The 19,251-nt window shown below is 50.3% G+C and overlaps 10 protein-coding genes across 10 annotated transcripts; 4 read left to right on the forward strand and 6 right to left on the reverse strand.

Moving 5' to 3' along the window:
- Positions 1–41: 41 nt before the first annotated feature.
- Positions 42–2,889, reverse strand: ACHE_50138A (uncharacterized protein; the record flags this gene model as incomplete). Its single annotated transcript, XM_043279821.1, has 5 exons — positions 42–1,662; positions 1,711–2,528; positions 2,578–2,626; positions 2,694–2,701; positions 2,794–2,889. 5 exons carry the CDS (start codon positions 2,887–2,889, stop codon positions 42–44), a joined length of 2,592 nt encoding a protein of 863 aa, XP_043137462.1.
- A 466-nt stretch (positions 2,890–3,355) lies between these two features.
- ACHE_50139S (MMtag domain-containing protein) lies at positions 3,356–4,120 on the forward strand (the record flags this gene model as incomplete). Its single annotated transcript, XM_043279822.1, has 2 exons — positions 3,356–3,393; positions 3,448–4,120. The coding sequence occupies 2 exons, from the start codon at positions 3,356–3,358 to the stop codon at positions 4,118–4,120; spliced, it is 711 nt and encodes a 236-aa protein (XP_043137463.1).
- Positions 4,121–4,482: 362 nt separating this feature from the next.
- Positions 4,483–7,276, reverse strand: cwh41 (mannosyl-oligosaccharide glucosidase; the record flags this gene model as incomplete). Its single annotated transcript, XM_043279823.1, has 7 exons — positions 4,483–4,731; positions 4,787–5,693; positions 5,750–6,128; positions 6,186–6,231; positions 6,280–6,437; positions 6,494–6,970; positions 7,042–7,276. The coding sequence occupies 7 exons, from the start codon at positions 7,274–7,276 to the stop codon at positions 4,483–4,485; spliced, it is 2,451 nt and encodes an 816-aa protein (XP_043137464.1).
- A 261-nt stretch (positions 7,277–7,537) lies between these two features.
- ACHE_50141A (NAD(P)/FAD-dependent oxidoreductase) lies at positions 7,538–8,847 on the reverse strand (the record flags this gene model as incomplete). The annotated part of the gene is made up of 2 exons (XM_043279824.1): positions 7,538–8,706; positions 8,808–8,847. The coding sequence occupies 2 exons, from the start codon at positions 8,845–8,847 to the stop codon at positions 7,538–7,540; spliced, it is 1,209 nt and encodes a 402-aa protein (XP_043137465.1).
- Positions 8,848–9,278: 431 nt separating this feature from the next.
- Positions 9,279–10,034, reverse strand: ACHE_50142A (SNUT3/LISCH7 family protein; the record flags this gene model as incomplete). The annotated part of the gene is made up of 2 exons (XM_043279825.1): positions 9,279–9,658; positions 9,722–10,034. 2 exons carry the CDS (start codon positions 10,032–10,034, stop codon positions 9,279–9,281), a joined length of 693 nt encoding a protein of 230 aa, XP_043137466.1.
- Positions 10,035–11,268: 1,234 nt separating this feature from the next.
- Positions 11,269–12,435, forward strand: ACHE_50143S (Elongator subunit IKI1; the record flags this gene model as incomplete). The annotated part of the gene is made up of 3 exons (XM_043279826.1): positions 11,269–11,427; positions 11,495–11,651; positions 11,705–12,435. 3 exons carry the CDS (start codon positions 11,269–11,271, stop codon positions 12,433–12,435), a joined length of 1,047 nt encoding a protein of 348 aa, XP_043137467.1.
- Positions 12,436–12,607: 172 nt separating this feature from the next.
- On the reverse strand, positions 12,608–13,500 carry SEC22 (SNAP receptor SEC22; the record flags this gene model as incomplete). Its single annotated transcript, XM_043279827.1, has 5 exons — positions 12,608–12,670; positions 12,723–13,128; positions 13,185–13,294; positions 13,363–13,397; positions 13,467–13,500. 5 exons carry the CDS (start codon positions 13,498–13,500, stop codon positions 12,608–12,610), a joined length of 648 nt encoding a protein of 215 aa, XP_043137468.1.
- A 332-nt stretch (positions 13,501–13,832) lies between these two features.
- Positions 13,833–15,167, forward strand: ACHE_50145S (uncharacterized protein; the record flags this gene model as incomplete). Its single annotated transcript, XM_043279828.1, has 3 exons — positions 13,833–13,949; positions 14,014–14,490; positions 14,550–15,167. The coding sequence occupies 3 exons, from the start codon at positions 13,833–13,835 to the stop codon at positions 15,165–15,167; spliced, it is 1,212 nt and encodes a 403-aa protein (XP_043137469.1).
- Positions 15,168–15,363: 196 nt separating this feature from the next.
- Positions 15,364–16,683, reverse strand: ACHE_50146A (short chain dehydrogenase/reductase family protein; the record flags this gene model as incomplete). Its single annotated transcript, XM_043279829.1, has 4 exons — positions 15,364–15,897; positions 15,965–16,200; positions 16,261–16,346; positions 16,403–16,683. 4 exons carry the CDS (start codon positions 16,681–16,683, stop codon positions 15,364–15,366), a joined length of 1,137 nt encoding a protein of 378 aa, XP_043137470.1.
- A 276-nt stretch (positions 16,684–16,959) lies between these two features.
- Positions 16,960–19,050, forward strand: ACHE_50147S (CLPTM1 family protein; the record flags this gene model as incomplete). The annotated part of the gene is made up of 4 exons (XM_043279831.1): positions 16,960–17,001; positions 17,070–18,137; positions 18,188–18,673; positions 18,727–19,050. 4 exons carry the CDS (start codon positions 16,960–16,962, stop codon positions 19,048–19,050), a joined length of 1,920 nt encoding a protein of 639 aa, XP_043137471.1.
- Positions 19,051–19,251: the final 201 nt, after the last annotated feature.

The raw sequence follows: 19,251 nt of genomic DNA on the forward strand, positions 1-19,251 counted from the left end.
ACCCCACTGTACAATGTAAACGGACATATACACATAGTAATCTAAGGAACAAGACACTCATCCTCAGTCGCCTGATCCCAACCGGGACTCCTCCCGTCATACCAAAACTCATAGCTCATAACCGTATGATCAGCATACATGAGCAACAACCGATACCTCCTTGACGGATACCAGCCCCGCCAACTCTCATCCGGTTTATAAGCCCGGCTAGCCTTGGCATGGCATTCAGGTAATGTAAGTGGGGGTACATGTTTGTTTCCAGGGTCATTAGAGTCTGGCTCAAGGTCATAGAACCATTCTGGTGGTTCGATTTGGTCGCGGTGAAATGCGTCTTTCGAGGGCGGGTTATCGGCGCCGTCGTGCGGGTGGAATTTGTAGTGGAAGGTTATTTCGTCACTTTCGCTAACGTCGCGTGGGATGTAAGGGACGTCTGGGGGTATTTCGAAGCCCTGGATGGGGCTGACGCTCATGCCGAGGAGAGGGATGAGTGGTCGATCGCCGTATTGTTCCTGGCTTTCAAATGGGACGATCCAGTCGACTCGGAAGGCGACTCCGGTTTCTTCGGATTCGGTAAGTGAAATCACCGCTGCGCGGCCTTTTTGGGAAGCAGCGACGATAATGCCGTGTTCCGGTATGTATTTGACCATATTAAAGCGGTCAGATGCGCGGATTGAGACAATTGGGTGTGTGAATGGCTGTCCTAAGGGCGCACCGCACACGACACTTGGGACTGACGCTAACGGATGACGAATCAAGCGGATATCGGTCTGTGAGAAGTGGATGATGGGGAATTCACGGACGGTAAGAGCTGGTACCGATTGAAGAGGCATTAGTCTCTCCGTTGGCCCATCAAAGTCATAAGGGGAAGAGTCATCTGGGAAGGCATCACGCAACATACGATCGAATACCTCGTATGCGAGAGACGATTCTGTTTCTCGCGACTCGCTACCGTGCGAGCGATTGTCATCCACGTCATTATATCCAGGATAGTCCACATCCCTGTCATCATAGTAGCCCTCGGCTACAGGCAGCTCGCCACCAAGGGCTTCGAAGAGTGCAAATCGAAGAAACTCCGCTGTGTTTAGGGGTCCATTGCCAGCTGGGCGAGGGATGCTAGGGACGTTTGCTCGAGGTGTTTGCTGCATCCCGGAATCTCTAGCATCCCGCTCGGGTTCTGCGTCCAGGTCAATATCGATATCACTATCGCTGTCTTGACTTGTATCCCCTTCTGGGAGTGAATCGTCGACGGCCCGGAAGCTAAAGGAGTCGGTGACGCCTATAGGACGGAGATTTTCGACGACAGCAGGGTTGTTAGTATCTTCTAGTGTCGTGCCATTACTCGCATTCTTTTCATCGGCATATGTTGAGTCGTTATTTATACTGTCATGCTTCGCGTACGATCTCTTCCCGGCGCTAATGCGACAATCTTGGTCGAATATATCGGGTAGGACAGGCTGCTCAGGTTCAAGCTTCACCGCAGGAGGAAAATAGTTGTACAATTGCGATGCGTTTGGTACTTTGCTGCTCAATCTTGTCAAATCAAGAACCCTCAGTCCTTCCTCCGTATGCCGCCGAGGTACACCGCCACACGCATCTTCTCTGGTCTTAACACGATGGAAGCTGCGAGGGTCAAGGGCTATCACGGCCCAACCACGTTCAGTACTATTTCAGTTAGCACGTTGGATACTAAAGCTCTGTGGACCTACTTACTCATTTTGCAATGAATGTGTGAACGACTGAAAGGAGAAACTGTTGAAATGGTACAAGTGCAACGGAGCCAGGCCTTCCCAGACTTTCCATACAAGCAGTTTATTATCGATATCAGTGCTAACCATCCACGCGCCGTTAGGATCAAGGTCACAATTGAGGAAAGAGACGGAGGGGATATTCGTGAAATGGCCCGTATATGTCAATTTGATATTCCGCGTGCGATAATTTTCCGGCATAAACTGTCGAAGTTGCGAAAACTGCGCGTCATTCTTGATCTCCAGCCAGGTTTGGTCACAATCGGAAAAATCATCATTTCCTTCAAGTGGATCGCCCGAATTCCTGCTCTTTTCAGAAGTAGGGTTGACAAGTGCGAATGCGAAAACAGTAATAAGTCCCGTGTTTGCTGTTACCGCAATCAACCGGGCGTATTTGTGGATAGCCAGTCCCCATGCGCTGGCTTCAACAAATTCAACAAAGAAAGGATCAACTTGAGAATCGTCAAGTGGGCGCGTCTGGTTGCTTTTCGCTGCGCGCACTAGGGCTGACCATATAGCTTCAACACGGTATGCGCAAACATTCCCGGAGTCAGTCGCAAGCAGCAGGACCTCTTCCCGGCCTAAATCATCCACAAGGAGGCTATTAACTGCATGGGGAAATCCGGGTGCTATGTAGCCGGGACTCTGCGGATTCTTCATCGCAGGGTTAATGATCATTTCAGGTTTCGAACCCAATACCTGAAATGACCCCCGAGGCACCCAGACATAGATCTGCTGGAGGTATGCCACAAACAGTAAATTGCGGCGTTGGGAGAGCGCAACCTTCCGTCGGTCAGCCGAAGAAGCAAACATGAGCGGAATTGAAACTTACCAGATTGTTCCGCCAAGTTGCAGTCCGAGGAGCAACTGAGTCTCCCGCACTGGGATAGTAATTTCAGTCAGTAAACGAAGCAGTAATTGCCGGACTGTCATGGGAGAGAGACATACGGAGAAAACTGTTTAAGAACAGTCAGCCTTGATCATACCATGCATAAACAAACGGCCACTAAAGCAGCCTACCAGCTGCAAATACCCGGTTCCTACATACCCTTTTTGCGCCCTTCTCGACATTCAGCGCTTTCATATGTAGTCCAACCCAAGGCCGGTGCATCGCCGTTCCCTCAGCGTCACTATGCGACGCCATTTCTGGAAGCGCTAGACTGCTATGACAGTCAATGGAAGAAAGCAAACTGGTCTGCCCGTGCTGCTGTACCGAAGTATCCTAACGCGAAAAGCGAGTGAGAAAGTGACGGTGAACAAGTAAGGATGCTCATGTCTTGAGCACGAGGGGTATTTATTCCGCTGTTATATGTATCAGAAGTGCCCGGACAAGACTGAAACCCTGCGATTCATCACCTAAAAGAGCCGCAGTGAGCATACACAGGCCACAGTGAAGCATAACAAACAGCAACAAACTCGAACTCCATGAATCCGAGGGATTGGGTTGGTTGAGTGCCAAACAAATCGCTGTCCATCGATGAGGTCAACGGGCGGATCTGCAGATGCCTCAGGTGTGCATGCTTTGCGCACGTGCCATTTATCCCATCGCAGAAGCTGTCGGCTTGTCATCTCGACAACTCAATCATACATATCCAGCAGAGCTTGTCACGATGGATTTGGTCGCCAGTGTGCGCAAAGAAGGCAGCCGGTAGGATATTCCCAGTATAACAATCTGCTATCGCTCAAATGCTAACTCTCGCAGCGGCGGCCGCGGCGACTTCAAATGGTCCGACGTCCAACAATCTTCGCATCGCGAAAATTACCTAGGTCACTCGGTCATGGCCCCGGTCGGCCGGTGGCAACAAGGAAAGGATTTACAATGGTACGCCCGACCAGACGAGACCGACGGGGACAGAGCCCAACGAGAGCGCGAGGAGATCCGACGCATCAAGGAAGCTGAGCAGGAGGCCATGGCACGCGCATTGGGTCTCCCTTTACCACCGAAAAGCGACGCCAACGCAAACATGGTACCGCTTGGTGGGAAGGAGACTCAGGAAGCTATTCAGGATACAACGGAAGCCGTTGAACGAGAAAAGATCAGTCGCGAAGACCACCGGAGACGAAGGACTGAGCGCAGTCGGAGTCCGGGGAGAGAGCGGAGGCACGATCGTGGCAGTGATAGGGAGAGGGAACGGGGGAAGGAGCGGAGATATCGCAGACATCGTGATGATCGTGATCGCCATCGTCGCAGCCATCGACGCAGATCAAGGTCGAGGTCCGAGTCGTGGGAGAGGGGATATCGGAGACGCTCTCGTTCGAGGAGTCGGGACAGGCGGCGATACGATGATGAGCACCAGCACAAACTACATCGACACGAAGATCGTGGTCACTACTCTGAACGACGGGAGAGGGATTCAGACCGTCGCCGGCGCTGAGCGTCAGTTATGACTGGGTGCGCTCGACTCCCAGAGCCTGCTATTGTCTTTGCTGTTTGATACAATCAGGTATGTCTTTCCTTTTCGCTTTCTGCCATCAAAAAGTCCCATGATGTTTGCATATCTACGTATTTGCTACTTCAGAGCCTATGGCCATGAGACAAAATCACCACATGCCTGAGGGACCTTTTCATCGATTGTTTGCTTATGTGGGAATCCGAACGAAAGTGCTAACGACATCGTACAGATTCAGATGCCACACATAATGTTAGGCGTTTACGGTTGGGAGTTCATGTACGGCGTACAATGGATTTGTTTTTAATTCTCTGGACTATATCATACAATGTCCGTCTTTTCGCATTTTACAGCTCGTCATGACCGCTCTTCTCACCGGCAGGAAGGTCAGGCATGGACATCATCTTGACCACCATGCTGGTCCAGCCGGTGAAGTGCTGGATACGCTGACCCTTGCCGTTGTCGGGGTTGTATTGTTCGAAAGCAAAGCCCGTCCTCTTCCATTCCCTGAAGACGTTCTCGACGAGGTTCTTGCGCAGCTGCGAGTACATTTCACGAGCTTGTTCCTGGTGGGGACCAGTTGTGGTTGCAATGTCCTGGGGAATGGTTAGATACGTTCTCAACAAGGTTCAGGTAGGATGTATAACTCACGTAAAGACTCTTGACAACCATGTAGTTGATATTAATCCAAATAGGACTCCTCCAGTAATTTTCATCAGTGCCGTAGAACTCATCCTGCTTGCTCAGACTGCGAATACCGAAGTCACTCCAGAGTTCCTTGGGATCCTGGATCAAGTCCAGAGTGGGCTTGAGACGAGGGCTGTTGGGTCCAACCATGCCGGTCAGGAATGGGATGATGGAAATGTATCCTTTGTGGCAGACATGGACGCTTTCCTCGTACTCATCGATGGTAGAGTCGCAGAATGTCTGTGCGTCCTCGTCCCAGTGAAGATCGTCGATGTTGCGCTCAATGGCGTTTTCGTAGCCGGCAAACTCCTCAGCGTCATCAGTCTCACCGAGTGCTTCGGCGATGCGACGAATAGAGCGGGTCATCATGCCCATCCAGCTGATCAGATCGACGTGCAGCTCACCCGGGTGAGGAGGCTGCGCACGAGGGTAGTCATCCAGACCAGAAGTCAAGACATGCTGCAGAGACCGCCCGCGCCAGCGGTACGCCTCTTTGGTGGAGAATGCCTCGCGGTCATAAGTCTTGATGTCTCCTCTCTGAGTGTTTCTGTACCAGAAGTAGTGCTTTTTAAGCAGTGGGTAGAATGTGCGGATGTATTCTTCACCGAGTTCGGGGTGTTGCACGTAGGCCGAGCGGATGTCTTCAGCCGCACCTTCACTAGTTTTCTTGGAAGAGAGAGCCTTATTTGCGCTAACCTTGTCCATGAACGATTCCAGGATCAGGAAAAGTGTAGGGGGGTTAGCGTAGTGAGGATACTGGACCGTGAACTCCGGAGGCACTTTGCTGCGGGCTTCTGCACCGATAATCTGCTCACGAGCGATCCAACCATCTTCATCCATGAGGCTGAACCAGCTCTTCACGATTTCGAGACTAGTCCGAGTTAGTATTTGAAAAAGTAAGACAAAAGAGCATATTGTCAGACATACACAAGGTCAATATCCCAATCGACAATCGGGGTGAGATGGAAACCCTCATCCCAGAGGAAACCTCTAGGGAAGAAAGGACGGGAAGGAATGCAGGTGAAGAGTTCTTTAGGTCCCTCATACACAGGCTTCGCCCGGGATCTCGCCTCTTCTGTTTCCTCCCAGAAACCTTCATTCTCCTCGTCGTACTCCGGTTGCGCAGAACGGTCAACTATGTCCGAGCCGTGGAAGTAGCCAATGCCGCCGACAAGGTTCGAGAACATCGCTTTGGAGAACTCGGAGTATTCTGGGGAGTTGAAAGGTGTCTGAGGAGCAAGGATCTTCTTGAAACGCTCCGAGAAGGACTGCGAAGAGGTCTTGATCTCCTTCGTAAGGGTATCAGCTAAGTAGGCTGTTAGTATGATCACGATTGCTTCACATGGTAGAACAGGAGACTTACAGGTCAAAGGTTCCGGGGAGGATCCGGAAGAGAAGAGAATATCAAACTGGTTCTCATGAGCGTTGGTTGATTGAGTGTGATCTGCAAATCATACCTCGAAAGCACCCTTGAAGACCTTTTGCACATAGTGCAGATTGCCCTCGCCCGGCGCGTTTCTGATGGTAAATACCTGCGCAGGCGGCGGAGGGTTCTCGGCACCATATTTCTTGATGGCCTCGCCGACCTCACCCTTCATCAGGTTAAACAGCATCACTAGACGGCATGTTAACAAGACACCAAGGAAGCGTATCTGATTGGAAGATACAAACCCTTCGTCTGCCAAACATTCCCCGGCGGCATAGTCACACTAGCCACCAGAGTATGATCCAACGGCTTATCCTCATAAGTTGGATGGTCATGCTCAGGATGCTGGTTGCTCTCAGGACCCGTAGTAACATCAACAGAAAACCCACCAAGTCCCGGGGTAGACCCCTTCAGATTCACATCACCAGTAAAACCAAGGTCATCGCCCTCATTCGCAACCTCGATATTCCCCTCCCCTTCCAAACCGGCATAGAACACCAATGACATCGGCTGATCGTCGTAACCATCCTCGCGAGGCACACCCTTAATTCGAGCACCCCAGTTTCCACCATTCTCCCCACCAGGAACCTTTACGAAGTCGATCGTCAGGTCGATGGAGTTTCCGGCGTCGTGGATGGTTTGGCGGCCGCCTTCTCGGATATCGTATTCATCCCAGCCGTAGCCGGCCATGCCTTCATTTTGCTCGCAGGTGTGTCTAAAGTCTTCAAAGTGTCAGTACGGAAGTACCAAACAACCGATCCAGATGCAAAGTACTTGCTAAAGGCCCACTTACTTTGCTGCGCATTAACGAAATCGTCCACCTTCGCCCACATCAAACCCGCAAAAAAGCTATCTGGCAAGCGAGGGCGAACCCCGAAATACAGATTCGGTTTATAAGGACCCCATAGCAGCGATTCGTTGTTAGCTTTGGCAGTCTCCTTGCTCAGGACGGAGACATCTTCGTTGGCGGTGCTCCCGACGGCGTATAGTAGCGGAGCTAAAAGAACAGGAAGCTTGAAGCCATACATCTTTTACGAATAAGGCATCAAGACAGACGGTAAAAATTAGGAATTGAGGATGGACATAGGACGTGAGTGTCAATGGAAAGCTCCTATGTCCGTGTTCGCTGTTGTCTACAGGTAATAGTTATCTGGCATCGGCGGAGCTTCCTCTCCACTCCGCACTTACGTGGTCCAAGCTCTGTGTTTTACATACCACTCTGTGTGAAGATTCATTTACAGTACAGGGGATATAGTATATAGACACGCTAACTATTTGACTGCTAACATTTACATATAGTTCCTGGGGTCCAAGGATCCAATCTTTGCACTCTTTGCCTTGCCATCAAATACGAATTCACTCATGACCTTTCCAGTCCCCGGAGCGTTCTGAATACCCCAGCAGGTGTGACCGGCAGCAACATACAGTCCCTTGGTATCCGTAAGACCGACGAGAGGACCTCCCCGAAGCGCCGCCACGTTAGGAAGGTAACAAGCTTGCCGTGCGCGAATCTCTCCATCGCGCAGCTCATCGGAAATGCTGCCCACCTGTTTGACAATATCTTCGATTCGCTCCGGGTCCACCTCCACATCTGCCGTCGTCTTGGGGAGCGGGACGGTACGATCACCCTCGCCGCAGCAGTAGACTGTTTCGTCAGGACGAGCGTAGATCTCCGGCGCGGCTACGATAGGGCGCCCCCGCTTCGACTCATCAGGGATTTCGACTTCTGTGAAGAGGCAGTATTCAGAGACGGGCCTCGTCGGACGGATAACAACACTGTGTGCACGGGTTGCGGAAATAGGGGCCTTGGGCAGGACCGATCTAGTCCACGGACCTGCAGAAACAATCACATCTGTCGCGGGAATAGTCTTGGATTCCCCAGTCTCCTTCTCCGTGTATGTGACTGACTTGGCAGCACCCCCCGAGTGGCCAATGTCCGTGACCCCTCCATACAAAATTTTCGCACCTTTCTCCTCCGCAAGCTTCGCGATCGACGTCGTGAACAAGTACGGATGCACCTGAGCAGTCTCCCCAGGACCGCTCATGCTCTCATAAGCTCTAAGCAGATCCGGCACAAACCAATCCAAATCCTGAGGGACCCCAGCAGACTTCAATTTTGACAATGCGCCTGCAGTCCGCTTCTGTAGATCCACATCCTTAACCCCGCTTGCCTTCTCGCCGAACGAACGGCCCTTCATGATAAGCTGACCACAGTTGACCTCTCTGTAGCCCCAGCGATCTTTCCCATTATGTTCCTTAGCCAGCTCGGTATGCAGCTTGTAACTCAAACCAACGATGTTGCTCGGGTATGCCCATTCTGCCAGAAGACCTCCTGCTTTTCCTGATGCCCCTCCTGCAATTTCTGTAGCTTCAAGGACGGTGATGGAGTGGTGAGAGGGATCGTAGGAGGGGTGTCTTGTGAGGTAGTATGCAGAGCAGCATCCGATGATACCGCCACCTAAGAAAATGTTGTTAGCTCATCGAACTTTGACTGCGTGTTGCGATGGTTGTCCGTTTCCATGCGGGGCAGGGTCGAAGGAGAATCGAGTCAATGCGTACCGATGATGACAATTTCGCGACGGTCGTTCGAAGTCGCCATTTTGCTGTAAGGCGCGATTCTGTGTGTTAGAGCTCTGAACGAAGCCACTTTGGTGGAGACTATCGCAACGAAAAGAGTGTCAAGCTTGGAGAAGGAATGCGACTGACGCATACGTCACCGGCGTAGAAATACTCACAGCCATATCCGGTCATGTGCTTGGCCCATAAACGTCAGGATTAATAAGAAATCATATTTACTTGGATCAATTCCTTAACTATATGAATAGAAATATGGTTCGCTAAACTTGTTTGAGACAGGATAGACTAAAGAATTGCACGACCGTCCCTATGGAAAAGAGAAAACATGGAAAGACTGGGAAAGCCGACATAACCTTGCTCCGATAATGCATGTAATTGTTGTAATGACACATGATTTGAACAAATGCGTGAGAGATTAGATGTGAAATAACACAACGCGGACGCCGAATAACGTCAAGGGCTGAGCGGCCGATTGAAACCCCCTGAACGGTTCATGTACTGTCTGTACTCTGTCTTCTTCTCTTTCCGCACGCCATAAATGTCGTTTCCGGGAACCTTGGTGTTCTTCGTACTCCTGAATCGGCTGAAGCCCATGTATTTGCGCATAACATCATCGAGATCGTCCCCGTCGGCCACCTCATCGACGTCCATGTCCATCTCGTCCTTCGACGGCTTGTGGGAAGCTGGTGTCCTATCCCGTTGTGACCGAGGATCTCTTCGATCGTGCCAACGGTCCGTCCTGGGTCCTCGAGGCGGCGTCCTAGATCGGTCTCTGGTGTTCTTCCGGGGCGAGCGGGAGCGATCACGTAGTCTCTCTCCTTTTGATTGGTATCCTATTATCAGTTAGTAAAAGAGGGGGAAAAGGTTAAAGGAAAACGGAGAAGCAAGATACTGACCTCGTCTCTCGTATCTGTCTCTGCTAACGCTCCTCTCCCTGTCTCGTGCTCCCCGACCGTCTCTATCCCGATCCCTCCTGTCGCGATCGCGATCACGTCGGTCCCTTGATCTGCTCCTCTCTCGTCGTCTTTCTCTTCGATCTCTTGAACGGGAGCGGTATCGCCGGTCGTCGCGCGGGCCATCGCGTCGCCCATCATCTCTCCTTGGGCTTCTGTCTAATTCCGAGTTCCCTTCAGGTATCCGGTCATCATTCAAATCCCACATCGTAGAGCTGTCGACACGACGGGCACGTTTTGCAAGTGGTTCAACCATTTTGGTGGTTGAGGCTGTCTGGTTGTTTTTCGGTTCAATTCGATGGCGTTAAATTTCTCTCCGCAAGTAGGTACCAAAGACAGAAACAAATGATAGCTAAGATTTTAGAAAAGATTAACGCGTCATCAATCTCCCTCCGGGGTATCATAAAAGAACAATGTCGCTGGTGTTGGATCTGTTGAGAGCTGCTGCTGCGCGGGAAATTGATAGCGTGGTGTACGGTCGCCGAGTTCTGCCACTTGTGCTGGATCCGCCTTCTCTACTCTTTCAGTGAGAACGATAAGGGAGTAACCCATTTATTTTAGAAGCTACACACACACACACACACACACATCTTATCTTTCACTTTCAATGTCATCTGTTATTGTTTTATTTCTATTTTTTCATCTTATTGTTCTTTTTCTTTTCCTTTCGGACGCCTCCCGTCGCCTAAGAAATGCCAGGTCAAAGTAGCCGTATATAGTTTCTATTTACCTAGAGGAAACAAAGGGATTTTTCGAGTATCATTGCTATAATAATTCTTGTATTGTTCTCAATAGGGAGAGGATACCGGATAGCCATGGACTCTCCGTCTGTTCTAGTTGCATTCAATACTCCATACTCATGATCTAGGCGCAATGAGCTGCTTTTCGCCATGGTCTTCGCCGAGACCAGAATAATAGCATTGATTGGACTAAGGAGGAGTGCAATACAGCCATTCTTCAATGTTTCTGTCGTTCCCATCTACTAGTACCATAGATAGTCGGTCAAATTTTAAGTGACACCAAACTCACACTGCAATATTATTTAGACAGTTTTATACGGAGTGAATTGAATCTAAATGTTAAAATATCTCAATAGGAGACATGAAATGCCATATACACATGTCTGCTCTTACTGCTGCGTGTCGCGATTATACCTCCTGAACTACTTGACTACTGGAGCTCTAGACAAGTGGTAATTACGAATAAAATAAAACCCAGAGGCACCTGTCATATCCCAGTAATTAATCCGATATAGAAACATGCCGAAACCCAAAATGGAAACCAGCCAAAACTACGGCCCGTCCCGCCGAGCCTCAACTTTAATCCTAGAGAGGCAAAGATCCGCACCTTGTCAGAAATCTTTGCGTTGCCCCTCCGTCACAACCAAACCCCGCAGTTCGTTACTGCAGCGAGAGGCGCGAACCATAACCCATCCCTTATTACTATTTTTTGTGCAGTTATCTCATTACATTGTATTGTTTTGATGAGCCATGGCTCCAATAAATCTTTCCCACCGGCAAACGCACAATTTGCTGCTCATTTCGAAGCTTTTGAGTCTGAGGGACACTGCTTCGCCGTTTACTCTGCTCTTGGATTCCTTGGAGCAACCGGCTACTCAATTAATAAAGGAGTATATAAGACGTGCGAAGGTGAGCTAATTGCCCTATGTGTGCATGAAGAGGCTAGGAGTTGGCGGTTACTGACACGCCAGAACAGCTATCCAAGGTCCATATCACCCTAATCGCATTCGAAACACTAAAGCGCCCCGACGGCGTCGACGCACTTATCTCAGCTCGCCGAAAGAGCTCGCAGCAGATCGTAAAGGAAGTCAGCGCTACATACCAGACAACATCATCAACCAATCTCTCGCACCGTAAGTCCCGCCTGCTCGCCATTTACAAATCGTCATTGCTAACACCTCAACAGGACGACTAATCCTCATCGACTCACTCAATCCCCTTATCAACTCCAAAACCGTCGACTCCCACTTCAATCTACCAGCCTTCCTGAGCTCCTTCCTCGTTCCCACAAGCTCCTCCGTACCAAAGGTCGAGACATCGCTCGTTGCAACGTATCACCAAGATGTTCCTATTTCCTCGAATCAACAGCCGTATGCACCGTCGCCGCTTTCGTTATTATCTTACCTCGCAACCACCGTCATAAGACTTCATTCGTTCTCGCATATCCTCGCGCAAAAGGCGGCCCGGGATCGCAGTCTGGCGGCTCCGGTTTTCGGGCTTGAAGAGGAACAGGATGGTGTGCTGCTTTACAGATTGGATAAGCTCGTTGGGAACGAGAATGCAGAGGGAATTGTTCTGGAGATGGAACACCGACGAAAGAGTGGACGTGGTGTGTTGGAGTGGTATATTCTTCCACCTGCGTCGCGGTACCCTCCAAATCAGACGAAGGAAATTGTGACGTTACTTGACGACCATCCGCTCTACCGTCCACCTGAGGAGCCGGATACTGATGCCGGAGATGAAGAGCCGGAGTCGACGTTTAACCTACGGCTTACTGACAGGCAGAGGCGCGAAAGAGAAGGCGTTGTATTACCATACTTTGATGCGCAGAGTGGTGAAGGGCCTGGTGAGGGAGGGCGGATTCTATATGACATGGGAGAGGAAGATGATTTTGATGAGGAAGAGGACGAGATTTAAGCTCATCCGGAAACTCAGGTTTACAATCAATGGAACCGAACATCTATCGAAACTCATTTTATGCTAATTTGACTGATTCATGAAGGTGGTCGTGTCCTGCGTCCACCAAGCAAATTAAGTATGTGTACAGTATACATGCGGGTATACGAAGCGAAACACGATTGTGAACAAACTAGAAGAAGCGCCACAAAAGCAAGATGAATATGATCAATCCGATACCAGCAAACGGCCCGTACTATGCATTGTCAGCACTTGACATTCGCCATTTATTAAGCACCACAGCTCACCTGCTTTATCAACAACTCCCAGTTGATGCGCACCGCAGCCTTCTTGTACTTCCTGCTATCCTCCCGCAAGCGCCCAGACAATTCACCCATCCGTTCCAAGCTGTCCCCACGGTACAACAGGTCTTCAATGTTCTTGGTCATGACTTTCGTGACATCCTTCAGCTCGTCGTTTAATCGGTCCAGGTTTTGCGACGCACGACTGTCCTGGTACAGCTTCTTGGTACGCTGGATGAAGGTATCGAATTCGACAAAGGCATAGGGTCGCAATGTCGGGGAATGGTACTGGGCCGGGGAGTAGGTCGTGGTGAATTCCGAGGCGACGTCAGCGAGATAGGTGAAGGCGAGCTTGCGAGGGTACGACTGGTCGCATATGCAAAGGAAACAGATGTCGTCTTTGACGAGGTAGCTAAATAAAATCACCATTAGACAGCTTCCCGGAGACCTCCTGCGACGACCACATACTGTAGATTGTATTGACCGGATTCAATACTGGCTTGCGGAGCGGAATTGCGATTCAGTCGGCGAAAGATCATTTTAGCTTGTGACTTCACTTGAGCCAACTCTGTTTCTGCCTTGATCGGTGTCAGCTTTGTTTTCTCTGACTCAGAGACCAAGCAGGTAGTGAATGGCTGCAACTAACCTGCTCATCGTCCACGGACGCAGCCAGCATTAGGCCTTTCTCCTAACCATCAGCAACTTCCCGACAAACACTACGTCAACAGCCACCACGCAATAAGTACTTACCATCAATCCTCGCGATTTGTGTTGACCGGACCATTTTGACTGAACTTTATTATGTCTCTTTGAAGACTTTGCTCACCACAGATAAACTGTGCAGTCGGTTGATCGAGCGTCTCGCTGTCAGGAACGGTCTTCTTGTTATTCAGACCACTCTAGTACTAAGCCGGGGACAATGGGCCACAAGCGCAAGGCGGTCGGCGGCGGCATTACGCGGCAGCAGCAAACCAGGCGAGTCCGCTCACTGACGAACCCCAAGCCTTATCGCGTTGCTTGAGATTAAGCTGACAAAAGCTATGGTTCAGGGATTGCAGAGGTAATTCCGCTAATGCTGCGCAGTCCACTGGAGCTCGCAGCGAACCCGGCTTAACGATGTCAGCCAACACCAGAGCCAAGCGCAACCCGAGACGGGGCGCTACGAAGTCGAAATGGGATGAGGAGAGGGTGATGACTAGTCCGAAGTCACCACTTATTAATGCGGATCTTGTGGTATGTTCTATTGCCCGCGATGCTCGGAGGACCCGATGGCTGACCGTGTTTCGCATCGCCACAGAAAATGCTTGCAAATCGCAAAGCATGGGACGTACTCGAAGAACACGAGAAAGAGGAGATTCTAGATCTACTCCCCGAGCATATACGACCACATCCAAAGCCTTGCGAGGACGGGACAATGAAAATACCACCTATAGCGGAGAGCTTTCTACGCTACGATAATCCCTGGCGGGACGCAGTCCGCCAATTCCAAGTCGACCTCGAGAACGGCCGCTACGATCCCGAGTGGATACGCCAGGCCGATATAGCCGTACAGGAGAGAGCAAACGGGGATTTTGATGACTTCAAGGAGCGCGAGTTCGAGGAGTTCTGGGGACAGAAGCAGAGGATGGACAAGAGTCTTGCTGCGGGAGAGAGTTCCCAGATTAAACTGACGACCCTTGTTGAGCATGGTGTTGTCCGTACGGGCGATGTTTGGAAGTTGTCGCGAGGTTTTAATGTTCCCGGTGGCAGAGTACTCATTGAAAAGGAAGCAAAGGTATGTCCATCATCAATCGGTTATTATTTCATCTGGTCTTTGTTGTAATGGCGGTACAGATTTTAAAAATTGATGGCTCGCATATGACTTGCGTTGTCCCTGCTGGCCAACGTGTATTCCTTCCCCAAGTTCCGGACGCAGATTACAAGGCCTTGCTGAAGGCTTACAAGTCAACGACTGAGGATGAGATGGACGTTGATTTTACAGCAGATGGCGCTACGAATGATGGAGAAGGAGAAGAAGAAAAACCGACAGCCCGGGGTTTGAGAAAAAGGAAGTCCGAAGTCAAAGACGGACCCCGCAAGAAACGCCAGCAAGACGCATCAGAAGATGCACTGTCCGGCTCCGAAGTCGTGACCTCGGTTTGCACTAAGCAGGAACAGGGAAATAACTCCGAAGATGAGGCCTCTAAGTCAGAAAATGATGTCAACCCTGAGACGGGCTCCAATGTTATGCAGTCATCATCATCCGGTCTTACTCTGAAAGGGGTCGAAGTGGTTGTACTTCCTGAGGTCAACGGACCAACTTACCTTGGTAACAAGATGATTGAAGTCGACGGCCGAATCAAACACATTCCAAACGGAAATGCATGGAAAGAGTTCCGCTGCTATCGGGATAACCAAGATATGGGCAGTCTGTGGGAGGTTCGACAAGCCTGGTATGTGAGGAGGAAATAACCGGATGCCATGAAACCGTCTCAATATTCTAGAGGGGCCTTGGGTTTGTTTTGTTATGGGTCATTTTCAAATACATGTTCATTATGCTCTTACTCTGTACGATACCATGTTCTACAAACGAGGAATGGGATACCTCGTGATATATTGCTTGCCATTTAATTTCCTATACCAATTGATTCGAGAACATCGAAAGATATCATTGCTCTATGCCTCCCATAGATGTATCACCATCCTTCGGCGGCCGACAAGCAGCACTATCAGCCGCGAAATCAACAGCAAAACTCGACTGTATAAAATCCTCCAGTTCCTCACTAACAGTCTTCAGTTTCTCCTTTACACTAGCAACACCTTCCTGTCCCACAATATGCCGTGACGGCGGGTTCTCATGTCCTCCAATTGCGGTGATTGCATAAACAGTCTCAGCAGTCAAAACCTCCAAATGGGCACTACTGAGTGGGGGATACGTCGAGATAACCTCGGGGACAGAGAAGGGTCCATCCTCGCCTGGGTTCTGGTTGCGATTTTGTTGGCCCTGAGCTTCGCTATTTGGCAGACGGGGTATGAGACGGTTTAGGAGGACGCGAAAGAGAGGCGCGTGGTTGACGGATGGGGAATATGCGGGGACGATTGGGGGGACACTTGTTACGAGGTTCGTGAGGATACCGATTTCGATGCTGCATTCGAAGATGGTGAGTTTGACGTTGAAGGGGGCTATCTCGTAGGCGAGGCTCTGGACAATGCAAACATGGTCAGCAAATGTACAGTTAGAGATATATGAAGGGGGGGCGAGTGTCTACATCACAGAATCCTTCGAGGGCCCAGCCGGCTGCACAGTACATCCCGAGTCCAGGTGTGCCGATATGAGATGTAATGGACGAAAGAATCATGATATGTCCAGACCTTTGCCTTCTCATATGAGGCAATGATGCTTTCACGATATTAAGCGGTCCGAAATAGTTCACCTCGAACTGGTCTCGGACAAGGTTCGAGGTCTGCTGGGAGGCTGCGAGCTCTTCGACGGTTCCAATAAGTGCTGGGAAAGGTTACTAAGCTGTAGTTAAACTATATAATTGTTCGGGTACGGGATACATACCCTGACTTGTACAGCATAGTAGAATATCGATCTTGCCAAACGTTGCGATTGCATCGGCGACCACGGCTTGACACTCGCCCATCATCCTGCGCATGCGTTCTTAGTCCACACCCTTATACAGTACACCGCAATATAAACGCACCGTATGTCCAATGGAACCGGTTTCAATCGTTCTCCCCATCCCTCGTCGCTATGACTCTCAACCTCCACCATAAAAGCCTCGAACCCATCGCGACGGCACTCATCTCGGTCCAAATTCGTATGTGCTAGTCCAACTAATGCATAGTCACCATGCGCAAGGATTTTCCGCGTCACTGATATCCCGGTGGGCGAGTCACCAGCTGTAATTACCCAAACCCGCGGCTCATTATGGGCTGGAAACTGTGGGCGGGAGTAATCGGGAGAGGGGTGATTGTCCGTCATGAGATCGAAAAGGCCGACATTCACGCGCCTGGCATGCGCATCGCGCAGTAATTGTATATATTGCCCTCTGTCCGAGGAAAAGAGATCCCCAAGTTCACAAGAGTGGTTGTCAGTGTTGATTGCTTATCGGGGAGAGCTGTGGAGGAATCGAAATGTCACTCCGCCGGGCGAGGCCCGACCCCGGCCCGCCAAGGATCGCGTCTTCACCACTGGCTCTAGTGGCCTTTCCTCTCCTTTTATTCCCGCGACAAGAGTTTCACACGCACGCGGAGCAAGATGCCAGAGCAAATACAGCAGAGAGGGGACTCGGAGCAGGGCGTGCGTTCCCACTTGATTGTCGTTGATTGTGTTTGTTGAGCTTGCTGACATTCCACGGTCTTATCTAGTCCACCTTCCGGTCCGTCCTCCAGGCCGTGGGTTTTTTCTTGCTAGCCCAAACCATCGTTGGGAAATTCTTGGGCGGAAACCAGCAGAATGCAGCTCCTGGATCTGGCCCGTGGGCTGGTGCAATTCCAGCGTTCACGGATCGGCCAGCGCCCGGCGAAGTCTCGAATTACAGTCCTATCCCCAATATTATCGCTCCGATGTGGCCCACTGATAGTGCCCTGGACATGAAGATTTACGTTTCCCCATCGATTGTCATCCCTACTTACAGTGTGCTTCCGAGTGCGTCGCTTGTTCTTGACGAGAGGAACTTTACTATTGGAAACTACAGTGATACCCGGGAAATCGATACCACGATCAGTATCCCTAAGGAAGTGCAGCAGAACGGAACACTCTGGGCGCATTTCTACGTTGGACTCACTGGTACCCAGCTGGATCCTGCGGCCAAGGATTACAGCACTGATAAGGCCTTCCACTTTTTCCGTCCGCTCAACCAGTACCTCCCGAAGAAGAAGGTCAAGAAGCTTAAGAACTTGCTCGCGAGCTCTGAGGAGCCCGAAAAGGAAGAGGAGGACAATACTCCGAATGTGCAGATGGTGTCATACTATCATCCGAACTTCACGGTCTCTGTCATCCCTGACGCCGGTAACCAGAACTACCGCTCGGTTCACCCTGCCGTTCGACAGCACATTCAACTGGAGTCGACTGGTGCTAGAGATGCCAGTGGTCAGAATGGGTGGTATTATCCCATGGTCTTCTTGAACACTTTCTGGCAGCTCAGGAGTCATATGACGGAACTGAACTCTACTGTTGATACCATGCCGCTGCGCATCACGCTGAACAACCTGCAGAACTGGAAGTTCTCCATGGTTACCAGCTTTGATGAAGGTTCGAAGCAAAATGCTCGTCAGGCGGCATACGGTGGCCAGGTCCCGGGTGGCGGTGACGGCAGTGAGTTTGAGATGGTAAAGGAGGTCCTGTTGAATACGAACATCTGGTTGTTGGGCACCACTGGTGTGGTTACTATTCTTCACATGGTTTTCGAGACCTTGGCGTTCAAGAACGATATTGTAAGTAACACACATGCCTTATTAGACAACATAGCTAACTTTTTTAATAGTCTCACTGGCGCAAGAAGAAGGACGTGATTGGAACATCGGTCCGCACCATCCTTGCCAACGTCTTCATGCAGGCGGTCATTTTCCTGTACCTCATGGATAACAGTGAGAATACTTCCTGGATGATTCTCGCCAGCCAAGGTTTCGGAATTCTATTGGAGGCGTGGAAGATCACCAAGTCTGTTGACGTGCGCTTGCGTGCACCACCAGCCGGATCTTTCTTTTCTTTCCTCCCCTATGTGATTGTGTTTGAGGACAAGCACAAGCTCACTGAGACAGAGAAGAAGACCCAGGAGTACGATGAAATCGCATTCCGCTGGCTGTACATCTTCGCTGTCCCGCTTCTGGGTGGGTATGCCGTGTACAGTTTGATGTACGAGACGCACAAGTCGTGGTACTCCTACATCATCGAGACTCTTGTCGGAAGTGTCTATGCTTACGGCTTCTTGATGATGGTTCCCAGCCTGTACATCAACTACCGTCTGAAGGTTAGAAACCTTTCATCTAGACACCTTGTCCGTGCTAACCAGTTCTCATTTAGTCCGTTGCCCACATGCCCGGAAAGGCATTGACATACAAGTTCCTCAACACCTTCATCGACGACCTCTTCGCCTTTACCGTCAAGATGCCGTGGCTTCACAGACTTTCCACCTTCCGCGACGACATCATCTTCTTCATCTGGCTCTACCAAGGCTGGAAGTACAAGGTTGACTACAAACGTGTCAACGAATTCGGTCAGGGAGGTGAGAGCGACGAAGAGGAGGAAGAAAAAGAAGGAGAGGAGAAGGTCCCCTCTGCGCCGGAACAAGCCAACGCTTCTGGCTCTGGTAAGGGAGACTCCAAGTCTGCGCGAAAGCGCAAGTAGACCCCATCTCTTCACGTTATTTGTAATTATGACGGTTGCATCCAGTAATTGCGCTGTTAGACATGGCTCTTTCATGGATGTGTTGTATGGAGTTGGGAAAATGAATGATAGAGATGCTTGATACTAGATTGTTTTAATAGCCTGGATATTTGTTAGATAGCTAATAATACCTTATGCATCTCGTCGGAATATTTACTTAAG

This window comes from Aspergillus chevalieri, chromosome 5, assembly GCF_016861735.1.
Source record: "Aspergillus chevalieri M1 DNA, chromosome 5, nearly complete sequence".
In the NCBI taxonomy this organism is placed as follows: Eukaryota; Fungi; Ascomycota; class Eurotiomycetes; order Eurotiales; family Aspergillaceae; genus Aspergillus; species Aspergillus chevalieri.